Source organism: Amaranthus tricolor, chromosome 7 (assembly GCF_026212465.1).
Source record: "Amaranthus tricolor cultivar Red isolate AtriRed21 chromosome 7, ASM2621246v1, whole genome shotgun sequence".
Taxonomy (NCBI): Eukaryota; Viridiplantae; Streptophyta; class Magnoliopsida; order Caryophyllales; family Amaranthaceae; genus Amaranthus; species Amaranthus tricolor.
The window spans coordinates 12,732,758-12,747,346 of NC_080053.1; the positions used below are offsets into that span (position 1 = coordinate 12,732,758).

Consider the following 14,589-nt stretch of genomic DNA (forward strand, 5'->3'; position numbering starts at 1 on the left):
AAACATTACATTAAACAATGGAGTAATGCACCACATTATTGCATAGTCACTACAAATTCTGACCAACAACAGGATCCAATGTAGTCTGTTCGACTACCGCTCGACCGAGCCACTACCTCGCTCGGTCGAGCGAGCTTCCACTGAAGCTACTGACTTGTTCTGGACATTATTTTGCTCGACCGAGCCAACACCACTTTACCTGTCGAGCTAGGCTCTGCTCAATCGAGCGCCTGGTTGAGCCACTCACAATCTGCTTCTTTCCTTGTTGCTTTGATCAAGCAACTCTCATCAACCGTTCCAAACCTTAATCCACCCATATCCGACACATCTTTATCGTCCCTCTCCAAAGTACAAGACAAAGCATGTTCGATTATATTTTTAAGTTAACGTCATCATTAAAATTATTTGCACTTGCTTTAACATATCTTATTCCCAGATTATTTTTTTATCATTCAACTTATTATTCACTCATAACAAATTAATTGAGTCCTTCTTAATCATAAAGATTACTTTTACCTTAATAGTCATTTAGAGAGTCTACAACCAAATTTAACTCTCTGATCACCTCAAACAACTTACTGAAATTTCATTCAAGTTTTTCTCAAAAATATAGATTCTCTACTGGAATACCTAACGTTTCAATAATATCTAGAAATCAAAATCATTATTTTCTTTGATGATCTTTGCACATAAGTTAACACTTTGATTAATATCCTAAAATTTTCTTAGATTTCATATATTTTAGTTTTACCCTCCATCATTTAATTTATATGCTATCACAAACGTCTAATACTTCCCACAATACTTTCTATTACCTTTTTTTAGCGATTCATCTCCAAAAACTAAATCATTATAACACAATTGGATTCTTAAATAATTCAAATGAACTTTCGCAAGTAATTCAACTGAGCTTTCCCAAATTTTTTTTTCATCCGAACTTCGAAACATAAACTTTGTATATTACGCTTACTAACAAAGTGCATATTTATTTTAAGGAGCTCATTTTCTAAGAACTACACAGTTAAACGTGCTTGTTGAGAGCAATCTTAGGATGGATGGCCTCGTAGAAAATTTTCTCATGTGTGCACAAGTGAGGTTAAATTATACTAAAAAGATTTGTGTTGGTCTGTAGGGCTTGTATAGCATCACCGGTAGCCTGATAGGGCCAGAGTGTTACAGTGACAATTAGAATAGGCTAAATCTTTAAACTAGCTTTATAGTGTTTAGCCCTCAACTACACATACACACTCTGCGCTTACGATAAATAAAATTAACACATTTTTTGTATCATTTTATTAGTTGCATATTTTCTATTCTCGTTTGTAGCCCACGCCCAAATCTTACACTTACTTTATTGTTCCTCGAATATGTAGGAGAGCTCAATCTAGGGATGGCAATTCAGTCCGAATACGATCCTAGTCCGACTCGATCCGAGGAAAAGGTTATCCGACTCTAACTTCGACTTCACGATCCGAATCCGAGTTAGAGATGGACCGGAGTTGGACCTTATTAAAAATCCGACACTCCGACCCTGAAGGAAATCCGATTTTGAATTTGACGTTTAACCCAATATTTTGTTTCCTTTAAAATTCTAAACGTGACTAATTCAAGCTCTCTCTCATACTAATTGTAATTTTCAATTTTGAAAAACTACTTGACATTTTTATGTAGATCAATCAATCAAAATACGACAAATCAGATCAAGAGAAATAAAATACGCTAAATCAAAATGCGAGAAAATTTTGTTAAATTGTAGTATTAGGAATATTTTTCATGTTAAACTTGAATTCAAAGTACATATTTTTTTGTTAAATTGTAGTTGAAAAATATATTTTGTTAACTTCGTATGCTTTAAATCATTAGTACAATATCACAACGATAAAGTTTGATAATAATCCGACTCCGTTGGAGGTCCGAGAGTCCGAGTCGAGGCAAACTTGGAGTATGCATAATCCGACTCCGAGTGGAGGTGGACTGAAAATAAAAATTCGACTAAAATCCGGAGCAAAGTCGGAGTATGTAAAATCCGAGCCGAGTCCGACCCATTGCCATCCCTAGCTCAATCTCTAAAAAACTTTAGGGTTGGTTGGTATTGGTTAATGTGGTTGGATTTGTGACTGATAAATCCTCATATCTATCATTTTCCTACTAACCCTATAATTATTGGTGGATATAACTTTTCATATTCGGTGTCCTATTTACTACTTACCAAATTCATATTACAACTATAATGGATAAAATGCAAAATCTGCTAAATTGTAAGGGCGTGCCATTAAGAAATGATAAGATCATAGTCAATCCCATAAGTCAACATCAAGATTGAACAATATGGTAGTGAAGAACATACTAGCAAAACCCATAAAAGGACACAAAATTCCATTATTACGTGGAAGATAGAGCTTCCTCAACTTGGATGCCAATAATGGACGGTGGCAGAAGCTCGAGATTTTAACCGTTACGATGAGGACAAGTGGACGGTAGCTTCACCACACTCTCTCTCCTCAAGTATTGTTATAATTACGCCCTCTTTCTCTTCAAATATCCGTCCACTACAGTCTGTTTAGATATTATCGCATACAAAGCCGACTTTAATTCTCTCTCTTTGAAAATGTCTTGCTGTGGAGGAAACTGTGGATGTGGTTCTAACTGTGGTTGCGGCAACGGCTGCGGAGGGTGAACTCTCTTCCTTTTCCTCTTTTGATCGTTTGTTTCAGTTTCATGGAGGTTATATGTTTGATGTTTCTCTTAAAATTGAGGTTGATCAGGATTTGTGATTATTTCTGTTGATGACTGTTTCTTTTAATTGATTTTAAATTTCGTTATAGAAGTAATTATTAGAATTCATTGATTGTTGTAAGTAGCCTTATATTTTGGTAAAATTGATTGATCCAGATGCAAGATGTTCCCGGACTTTGATGAGAAGGTTCAAAACGCTACTGTCCTCGTCTCTGGTGTTGCTCCCAAGATCTCGTAAGTGCTTTTCATATTCCTTGATTTTCCGTCTCTGATTACTCTGGTGACGTGCGTGAAAGTTGAGATTCTTGGACATGTGAATTTTGTTCTTCAGTTTGTTTTTAAGAATTCATCATTAGAAAATTGATTGTTATTATGATTTTCGGATTTCGGAGCTCTTCTAGCTTAAAGGGTTGTGAGGGGGCATGTAACATATCCTAGAGCCTCAACCATCAGCTTAAGCTTTTGGTCGAGTTGGTTATTGTACTTAAGAACGAGAAATTAAAATTGAACATTCGAAGTATAATTTGTTTTTTAACTTACTAATTGGATATGAATATTGTCAGGTATGTGGAGGGATCAGAAATGGGAGTAGCTGCCGAGAATGGTGGATGCCCTTGCGGTGACAACTGCAAATGCGACCCTTGCACATGCAAATGAGATGATTATGTTCCGAAAGACGCAGAGCCAACTAATAGGAGCAGCGTTATAATTATGGTGTAATAACTATATATTTGTACTCCCAATTGTGTCAAGATCAAGTGTTGAGACACTATTCTTGTGATTTAAAGTTCTATTTAGGGTTTTTTTAAGAATAACTTATGTCATAGCCTTGAGAAGTGTGGTATGATTGATGTTCTATGTAGTGTTTGAGTTAATATAATATGTGGTTTTATTAGTACACTTTTTTAAATTGGTAGTCTAGTTTTTGTTTGAACTGAAATCGATTTCTGAAATTACCCAAGTGTAATCACAAACAAAAGTAGTCGGGGGCCGATCATTACCCGATTTGCCTTTAGAAAGTTTGTCTTGATTTAATTTGGAAGATTTTTAATCAAAATCAATGTGGACTGGCACGGTTACTGAACAGAATCAAGAAGAAATTGATCGTGTACGCCCCTAATCAAAAGGAAAGCTCACTCAAGATTGTTATCGAAGTAGAACCGAGATGTGTTTAATGGGGTGGGTCGACTCAACGAATTAAGGGTTGGGTCAAATTTTAACAGGTCATAGGCGGTTTGGTCAATAAGGAAACGGGTTATTAGGTTTGGTCAATAACGAAACGGGTTATTATCTATTGAACACCTCTAGTCAGTTTACATAGAGATGTGGTAGAATGTGTGTTATCTCCGCTTTTCTTGTTTTAGCTTATTTCCTCTTATTTACTATTATCGTTCAATTTGATTTTTTTTTATTATTTGTTAATCAGTCTTAAAATGGAGTATATTTTATGGTTAATATATAAGTTAAAACATACTTAAATGAAATTTTGTTTAACTCTTCTCGATGTAAATTTTATTAACACGAATCTTTTATAATTTTTAGTTAAACACAATTTGAGATATTTATAATTGAATATGTGTATTGTCAAATGTGTTAAAATTAAATAAGACAATAACAGTGAATATAAGTGAGCATCATTTTGATTGTTTTGATTTTATAGGAATTAAATAATATAAAATTTAAAATGAAAAAGGAAAGGAAAATTCAAAATTGCTACTTCCTCCGTTCTTTAAAGAAGTTTTTTTCACTTTTCATTTTGGTATTTCTTTTGTTGTTAGAGAATCTTTTCATTTGTATCTCAAATTTTGGACAAAAATAACCTTGAACATCCTCATTTTGATATTTTAATAATGCTGATGATCCCCATATAAACTAATTTTATTTTAATATTTTTATATTCCTTATGGTCCTCACATGTTTTCCATTAACTTTATAAAAATATTTTTTATTAGTTGTGGTCTCCATATTTTTCCACTAACATTCTTTTAATATTTTTTAAATATTTATGGTCCCTATTTTTCTTCCAATAAATTTATTATTCAATAAAATAAAATCCGGAGTAATTTGTAAAGAAAATAGAATGAAATAGAAATATAAAATGTGAAAGGAATATGGATTGCAAGACCTCAACCTTATCCTTTCCTTAAATCAGCACAAAAGTGAAACAGATTGCATGTGAATTTAATAGTAACCTTAGGTAGTGGCCATTGATTCAATGAAAGTTGAAAGTTGTTTAAGGGATGGATGTCTCTTTATCGTCGTCGTTTTGAAGCAAACTATGCACCACAGTGGGACCTACTAACGAAAAAGAAAATCATTATCAACAAACAAATATTACATTGTTTATCATCACTTTTTGACTCTTAATTGAGGATAATGATTGATTTACATTTTCAGCCCTCATATTTTATGGGAGTACTAAATTTCGCCATTTCTTTTCATTTTATCGCCACCCCTCTCACAAAATTATGTATTTGTCCCTTGAAGTTTAAAAAATTATAAAATTGCCACTCCTTACAAATTTCTTATTTATAATAATAATAATAATAATAATAATAATAATAATTAACTTTTTATATTCTTAAAAAAGAATATAAATAAAATTAATAATAATAACAGTAATAATAATAATAATAATAATAATAATAATAATAATAATAATAATAATAACAACAACAATAATAAAATTAAAACTAATAATTATTATTAAAAAAAAAATTGAGTCGCCCAAAATTAGGCGATTGAACCATGGTTCAATCGCGCAAAAACTGGCTTGTGCAGGTCTAACCTATGACCTTCACGTTATTAGTACAACGCTCTAACCAACTGAGCTAATAGACCACATTAATCTATAAATTATTATTATTATTTTCCAAAAAGAAAAAAAAAAAAAAAAAAAAAAGTGAGTCGCCCAAAATTGGGCGATTGAACCATGGTTCAATCGCCCAATTTTGGGCGACTCACCCACGGTTCAATCGCCTAATTCTGGGCGATTCAATTTTTTTTTTTTTTTTGAATAATAATTATTAATTTTAATTTCATTATTGTTATTATTACTATTATTATTATTATTACTATTATTATTATTATTATTATTATTATTATTATTATTACTACTGTTATTATTATTAATTTTATTTATATTCTTTTTTAAGAATATAAAAAAGTTAATTATTATTATTATTATTATTATTATTATTATTATTATTATTATTATTATTAAAAGGGAGTGGCATTTTTGAAATTTTTAAAAGTTTAGGGGCATAAACGTAATTTCATGAGGAAAGGGGGTGGCGAAAAAATGAAAAGGGTGGCGAAATTTAAGGATTGGGTATTTTATTTACCCGGGCCAGAAATATATTGTGAGTACTATAATATATAAAATATAAAATTTTAGTAATAGCAGTGTCTAAATTAATAAATTATATCAACAGTAATTATTGAAAAGTAAAAATTAAATTTTATATATATATATATATATATATATATATATATATATATATATATATATATATATATATATATATATATATATATATATATATATATATATATATATATATATATATTAACTATCATGTGTATTTAATTACTTGATTTGAAATTTTGTTATATTTTTGAACATTAAGTGATTTTAAACTTTATCGGTTTATGTTATTTAAAATTTGGTCGTTGTATATACACTTTAAAAGATAAAAAAATTGATAATATTTCGTTATAAGAGCTTGAATGTTGGGAAAATTCATATATTTCTCTCAATTAGTGTAAAGTATTAGAAGATCCTCATTAGTCGAAAATGTTTAAATAATTTTGTGCGAATAGTCGAAAATTGTACTTCATAATATATTTTAAAAAAATTTTCAGGAAACTAGATCCAGACCCTAGACCCGCCAGATCCTAAGGGTCTGGTTCCGATTCTAAAATTTTCAGACCCTACAAATCTGGATCATGGTCCAATAAAAAAAATTAGGGTCTGGATCTGGGTCTTGCTTGTCCCGACCCATATTTCAACCCATGTCCATCCCTATTTGAGAGTTAATGTTTGTACTCTTGAAGATTGGATACTTGAAAAATGGTGTGATCATAGGGTATTATTCATAGTTAATCAATAGATGAAATTATTAATATCAAAAAAATATTGGATTATTTTAGGTAATTTTTCTACAAATAAAACTACTTCTCCCAAGTTTCAAGTTAATCAAAATGAAATCAATACAAATACTAACTAAATAAACGGAAAAAAAAAAAAATCAACTTAATTAAAATGTCCTTTTTTTTTTGAAAATTAATGTTATGTTGAAAAATCAAAAAACATACAAAGAGTAAGGATATACTTCAGAGGAACAAAAGAAATATACATGTTGAATGATAAATCGACACTTTTATAAATAAAACACTCACTTTAAATGTATAAACTAGCCACTTTAAATGTCTCACCATGAGATGGTCTTATATAAGAGTTGCTCAATTTTGTTTACAAAGATACAAGTTAAATAATTGTAGAATGAGTGATTATTAAAAAAAATTATAAGATAGGCAATCTAAATTGTTTTAGCTTACACTAGAGCCCAATTAATTTCCCTTATTTGAGGATAGAACTAAAGTCCAACTCATATCTCTCAAACTAATAAATAAAATTACCCCTTATTACCTATTTTGTTGCATATCAAAAGTCCACCAATATTTCAAAATTGGGAGGAAATTTTATTATGGCTTGTTTTATCCAAAGACATCAACAACGTCATACAAGGATAGCTTTTGTGTGGATTATATCAAGCCATCTAGTATCACAAGTAGTTCTACTCCATTTTTCAATTGGCAAAGTTTATCAAGAGGAAATTTGGTGTGATGTTTTGCCTATTGATACTTGTTACGTTCTATTGGGATGACCCTGGTTCTTTGATTGAAAAGTAATGCATGATGGTTACCACAACACTTACTCCTTCACCAAAGACTGTAAACACATAACTCTCATCCCCATTAGAACCTCTTCTACACCTCCACAAAATCTTAATATGGAAACAATGTCACCTTTCCTCACTTCACCTAATACACCTAAACAACTTGAACTTGAGCCTCAAGAAGTTGACATTCACAACAGTCTAGATGATAGAGAAACGTTCAAGAATTATGTAAAAGGTGCTAACAAAGGCGAACAATGGCCTTTAGGTGTACATGAGCATGCAGGCAAAATTCATGTCCAAGTACTAAGTTTGAGGACAAACTTTTCAAAAGAAGGAGAGAACAATCTGTTGTAAGATCGCCTATCACTTAGGGGTTCTTACAAGCTTCAACAAAGGAACGAAAGAAAGAAAAATGAAGGAATGTAATTGTGAATTTCGCATGGTAGGGAAACTGATTTTTTTTTTGATTGATTTTCGACACAATAGTGAAAGAAATGATAATGGCTAACTCAATACTCACTATAAATCCATGTAGCAGGTAAAGAGGCTCTTAAGGCACAAGTGTAGGCGCCAAGTACACTAAGCTTAAGAAATTTTGCAAATACAACTCTAATCCAAGAATCATACAAACAACGAGGATTGAAACAAAGCGTTTCTAGTTTTCTTTATCATTAATCATCTACAACTAAAAACGTAATATATTCTGAACTATAGATAAAGGAAAGCAAAATGAAAGAAAATTAACTAAAAACCGACTAAGAAACCGTGGGTTAATGGCCAGCCATAAGACGTGTGGTAGTTAACAGTTTGGCCGGTTGTAACCTCTTGGTAATCGCCTCCTATGTGTCCATTCTGTAAGCAATTTCTCACATAACTTCCGTTCCATGATTTATTACTTACAAAATCGAAAATAACTTCTAGTAACTTGCATAAAAACTGAAAATGACTACCTAAAATAACTAACTAAAATTTTTGATTTTTAATATTGCTTACATGAAATAACTACCTAGCTAATATGGACTAAAAGGACTTTAAAATGATGACTTTGAAGATGATGATTTTAAGCATGTATTCCACACGCCCAAAATGCTTGAAGTTTAACTGAAATTTCAGACCTCATTTTCGTGCTTTTGCTTGATCTTCGTCTTTGTTTGCTTCTTGATTTGTACTTTGATACTTGCCTAAAGACTTCTAAAATACTTAAAGTAACATGATGTTTTTTAACTAAACAACTAACACTGAACATAAAAGGTTCGACTCGAATAAACACAAACTAAGAGCTAGTAAATAAAATTCAGATTTGATTAAGACAATACTTGACTAAGGATGGTCTTTGAAAGGTGGATTAAAAACTGCTTGTTGAATGAGGGTGGTGCGCCAACATTAAACTAGCATTGCAAATAAGATTGAGTGATGGCTTGATATAATCCACACAAAAGCTGCCCTTGTATGATGTTGTTGATGTCTTTGGATAAAACAAGCCATGAATAAAATTTCCTCCCAATTTTGAAATATCGGTGGACTTTGATTTGCAACATATCTTTCAGTTTTTTTTTAAATTTAAGTATTGTCACTGGCCTACCCAGATACCCATCTAGGTCCACCACAAGGGCGGATCCCTAATCTAAACCAATTCTATGATGAAAAAAACCTCAATAACCCACTCACCGGTAACTCAAAGCCATCATCAATGAGAATTTGAACCCTCTTCATAAAATCATTTGGCAATTCCCACAATCATAATAAAGCGTAGCTTGATGATATATTATCTTTGTTCCGTGTTATGCCTTTAAGTAGGCAAGTAGAACTTTTTTCTGGTCGTTATCTGGAAAAAGTTTAAATTAAAGTCTATGTTTTACGGTTTACCGTCTAGGTATATTATAAAGTAAATATAGTGGGATAATATGGAACAAAAAATAAATCCACTTGGTTTCAGACTTGGTACAACCCAAAGTCATTAGTCCCTTTGTTTTCACAACAAAAAAACTACTCGGAGGGTCTACAAGAAGATCAAAAAATAAGGAATAATCAAAAAAATAAGGGAGAATCAAAAAACTACTCAGAGGGTGCTTCAAGAGCTTTTCCAAAAATATACAGCTGAATCCTTTTACACATAATCAAAGATAGAACATTTCACACACAAACATTAAAATAAAGATAGACAATACCCTTTACAAGTCAGTCAGTAAACATTCTCTACATCTTGAACTCATTATATGTTCATTCATTCGAAGACGCGCTTTGCAGCTTTGCTAAACAAGTGCTGCACCTGCATATGCATATACATAACTTAGCCATGCTCAACCAAAACACTCCAAATACAATTCCAACATATTACCAATATTCACCTGCTTGTATGAAAGACCAATCTTCTCTAGATCACTCAGCTGTACCAAACAAGACTTGTTAAAATATGTCAAAACAGTGAAAAAAACAATTACATTTCAAGTTTTCATCATCTTTTACCGATTTCAAGGGACTGCTTTCTCTAAGCTCGATGATGTACTCTGCTCGCTTCACTCCGATGCCCTATAATATAATCAAGCTTGATTAGAAATTTGAATTTTTTGATAACAGTCAAATTTTGAACCGAGCAAAAATTGACTCGGAACAAAACCAGAAATTAGTGATTTTATAACTTATAACCCAGAAGTTTCAACTTGTGCCGAAGACAACCCAACCAAAAAAGGGAAAAAATTAAGACTGTATTGACCCATTTTCACCATTTTTAATTCAACAATCATTTTTAGCCGGGATCCACTACAAAACAAAATAATTACATACATATTTTGAAAAAAAAATTTAATGAGCAAAAAAGTTAAAAGTCAGCAACCCATTGGGTTGACTCAAACCCGACTTGACCCGCCTGCAACTCATTCAATGTGAAATTGATCCAACCAAAAAAAAGAACCGATCTAAAACCCAATCAACCGGCCAACTATTTTGACAGGTCCACTAAGAACCATTATTCATGCACATACCTTGAGCTCCACCAGCTCCTCCCTATCAGATAATTAACACATTCGTCAAACTTCGACAAAACAAGATAAGGATTTCAAATTTTCAATAATAACACCGAGAGACCTTACCTAGTTGCGGTATTGAGGAAATCAATGTACTCCTGAACTAGATGGCTCTGAACACAATAAACAGAAGAAAGCAGTTAGCAAAGTTACTGATAGATCTGCAGAACAAGTAAGGACCAGTAGCTTCATATTAATTACGAAAAAAAAGTACCTTTAAATTGGAAGTACGAGCATTAAATCTATCCAGTGGTGTGTTACAATCTTGAAACTTTTCCCGCATCAAAATGAAAGGAGTTTTTGGAGCATCCGAATCAAGGAGCAGTGAAAGCACATCATCTCTAGATGAGACTTCTTTAATTGTCATTTTTGTTATATTGGAATTAACTGGGGTTAAAGCCATCCTCGTTGGACTCTGACATCCATTGATATGGAGCCTGTTTGGCGGCAATTGACAGAAGTTTCCAGCTTTATTGTTTTCCTCATATTTCTCCAAGCTCTCATCTGCAGTAAATAAAATCCTATGCATGAACTAAACTTATCCTTAGCGCCATCTAGATTAGAACAAAAAACACAATCCTAAGACATAAAAGCAGTTACCAGGCAAACAGGCTGCTGATGCAACTTTGGTGGCATTCACTGTATGGTGCTTTATATCGTTAGCAACAACCTCCTTCACCTGTCAGCAAAGCATGTAATTTTGAGAAAGCTAGTTTATTGGATGAGAACTTACGCAGATTCATGAAAATAACGCTAGTTTATATTGGATGAGAGCTTATGCAGACCTCAGATAAGCAATGTCCAGAGATCACCAAATCTTGAGATGCTAAATTGCTATTTGATTGCTTATCTACCAGAATTTTCTGAACCTCATTTTCTCCACTTAGTGTTAAGTTTTTAAAATCTTGCAATTCCTGAGCACAACCACTCTGCAATAACATTGAAAATGTTAGCAAAGCACCTACTAAGTTCCATGAGAACTTAATTCATGACCATCCCAACTGACAAAGTAATGCCTATCATAGTGCCAATATGCATTTTCACTGGCGAATATGGGAGTGGTCATGGTTATGTGATAACAGGGTGATCTGGGTGTTGTGTTGCCAAACTCAGTTGCAACCACAAGATATGAAAGTTATAAATAATAGGGTTTCACCCTTTTGCAATGCGAGAAGTATCAGTATGGTAGATTTAAAAACTTACAACTTGGTCAATCAAACATTGGCATAGTACAAAAGAAAGTAATAAATCCTCTTACTTACATCATCTTGGAAAGAATCAGATGCTACTTCACCATCAAACAGTTTACTTGGGGGCATAGACATGAAGCTGTACAACATTGGATACTAGATTAGAAAGTCCATGTAGTAGCTTAACCATCAAGCAAGAAAACTATTCTAACATGCTCACCTGTCCGTAATGGTGATTCTTTGTCTTGCAGATTTCTCCTTCACGGAGCTATGCAATACTGCTTGTTTGTTCATACAACTGCGGTTACTAGGAGACTTGAGGTGAAAAGGAGAACTGAATGCATCCTTTCTCTGAGAACTTCTTATCTTTCCTTTCGACTCAAGCCAAGCTTGCAATTTTGCTTCCATATCAATCTTAACCTTTGGAGTTTCTTGTTTTTGTGTCAAGGAAACAAGATTAGAGACCTTTCGTGAACGAGCTGCTAAGCTAACAGTATAAACTGCCTCTTGATATTCCCCGGGATTCTGCAACAAAATAAAACTATTAAAAGATACAGTTATATTAAAAAAGAGACTCTATTCATGGAAATAACTCGACAGTAATCCTACAAAAGATTTGGTCAGAGAAATTTCTTGTTCATTTGACCGTGTGTATGGACTCTTAATAGATATGCACAAAACCAATTTCTATAATCAAAATTACAGACTTTAAATTACTATTGACTCATCTTTTAATTTAGAACCATACCAGACAAGCTACCATCAGTGCACTACTTGTTCCTCCAAGTGAATCCTGTAGTAAGCGAGTCAACTTGCTCTCCCTGTATGGAACCCAGGGTTTGTTGTTGTTCAAAGCATAGATGACATTGGATAAAGCAAACAGTGATTGATTTATCTTAGCACTTTCTTGCAGCCTGATTCCTTCATTGCCAGATCTTCTGTTGTCTTCATTACCTAATATTAATATCATATCAAGTTAACAACTGAAGAAATCACATAACTCGTAGGACACCAATCATTTAACTGTAGCGTATTTATTCAACCTGCTAAATCTATAAGGTTCAGCTTCCCGGTAACACTCGCTTCTTGTTCTTGATCAGAAGGTTTGGATACTGTGACTACAAGTACCCCATGGCTCCTGCTAGAAACATCATTTAGACCAGTATGAGAAACTTTACGTCTCTGGATGCCACGAGCAAAGACTTGTTGGAACTCGAACATTGAAGTCACCAAGACACGAGATAGTCCTTTAAGGTGTATCTGCCCTTCTTTATCATCCAACACAGAAATCTCATTTGCTTTGAGCTCTAGAAGATCATAGCACCTATCTAAATAAACTTCATAATATGATATCTCAGCAATGCATCCTGTGGCTTCACACTTTGATAGTATAGCAGACATGGCTAGTTGTATCAACCCTGGCTGCAAATCAGTCCCCTGCATGATCATCCAATATTCTTCTATGTAATTCCAACAATAAGAAACATAACTGTTTCAATATATATATTTAAAACTATTATCCTACCCCAGATCTTGTGCATCTCTTTTTGTTTACTTATGGAAAATAAGTTTCGGAGATCAATTTTTGTCAAGTATTTCCTTTCCTAAAATATGGAATTCAGTTCAATTAAAATTTCTTGAAACCAAAAACAAGTGTAAAGGTTTAAGATAAGCCCAGAACTACCACTAAAATAAAATGTGCATATACAAACTCTAACTACAAACCTTAGTTATTCTGATATTATATACTCTATCAAAACATTTTACGAAAACGAAACAATTGCCCACAATAGGATAACAAGGATCACTAAATCTCAATATGAACTACAAAACAGTAAAGGTGATTTAAGGATACCTGCATAGTGTAAGTCTTGCCACTACCAGTAGCGCCATAAGCAAAGATAGTAGAATTGCAGCCTTGGAAAATCCCTGAAATTAAAGGCTCGACTTCTTTCTCGTAAATCCTTGCGATGTTGTTTTCGTCTTGCCCATAAAACCCGTCCAATTTAAAGCATTCTTGTCGACTAAAAACAGAATCCAATCATTTTAAACCAAAAATCTAACAAAAAGAACAAAAGAATAAACCCAGAAAGTAGAAACAGGTTAACCCTAACCTGGTGTTTTGGTCTTTAAGATGGACGGAAACTTCATCTGTTAAGTCGAAGTGAGCATCATCATCCAGAATCGATGCACAAGGAACTTGATTTTCTTCCTTTAATACAATTTCATGGGCGAGAAAAGGGCGCACTCTAACAACGACACGAACTTTTGATGTTATCGTGTTTGATTTGGAGGATTTCGCAGGAGTTACGGATTTCAAATGAGACGCCATTGCAGAATATCTTGGGAGGAAAAGAGAAAGATAAATGAGGGGGAAAGCAGAGACTGAAGAAGAAAGAGAAATGTGACGGTTAGAATTAATGTTCTTTTTTCTCGTCGTCTGCACTTTGAAGCAGTGAGTAACCGTTTGTTTTTTGAATTGCAATCAGTGATTCAGAATTCAAAAACCGACTTTCCGGTTTAATAGTATAATTATGGAGAGAGTCGAGACAAAATCACGATTATGTAGGATAGTTGTAAATAACTGTCATTTACCAATCAAGTTAATGACATGTAGTTATAGTTATTATAGTTATAGGTCTATTAACTTTAATGATTTTATTTTTTTATTTTGATTATTTTATTAATTATTTTTAGGGTATTTTGCAAATGACCGATAGTTAGCAGTAGAGGTGA

General features: G+C 32.9%; 2 protein-coding genes across 2 annotated transcripts; one reads left to right on the forward strand and one right to left on the reverse strand.

The window, feature by feature from the left end:
- Positions 1–2,382: 2,382 nt before the first annotated feature.
- LOC130818777 (metallothionein-like protein type 2) lies at positions 2,383–3,634 on the forward strand. Its single transcript, XM_057684978.1, has 3 exons — positions 2,383–2,673; positions 2,893–2,970; positions 3,300–3,634. Exons 1-3 carry the CDS (start codon positions 2,609–2,611, stop codon positions 3,391–3,393), a joined length of 237 nt encoding a protein of 78 aa, XP_057540961.1. The 5' UTR covers positions 2,383–2,608; the 3' UTR covers positions 3,394–3,634.
- Positions 3,635–9,437: 5,803 nt separating this feature from the next.
- LOC130818778 (kinesin-like protein KIN-10B) lies at positions 9,438–14,338 on the reverse strand. Its single transcript, XM_057684979.1, has 14 exons — positions 13,968–14,338; positions 13,709–13,877; positions 12,897–13,290; positions 12,602–12,807; positions 12,074–12,378; positions 11,926–11,992; positions 11,449–11,592; positions 11,264–11,342; positions 10,878–11,167; positions 10,730–10,776; positions 10,622–10,643; positions 10,107–10,169; positions 9,989–10,027; positions 9,438–9,909 (listed from the first exon to the last, which is right to left on the reverse strand). The coding sequence occupies exons 1-14, from the start codon at positions 14,183–14,185 to the stop codon at positions 9,865–9,867; spliced, it is 2,088 nt and encodes a 695-aa protein (XP_057540962.1). The 5' UTR covers positions 14,186–14,338; the 3' UTR covers positions 9,438–9,864.
- Positions 14,339–14,589: the final 251 nt, after the last annotated feature.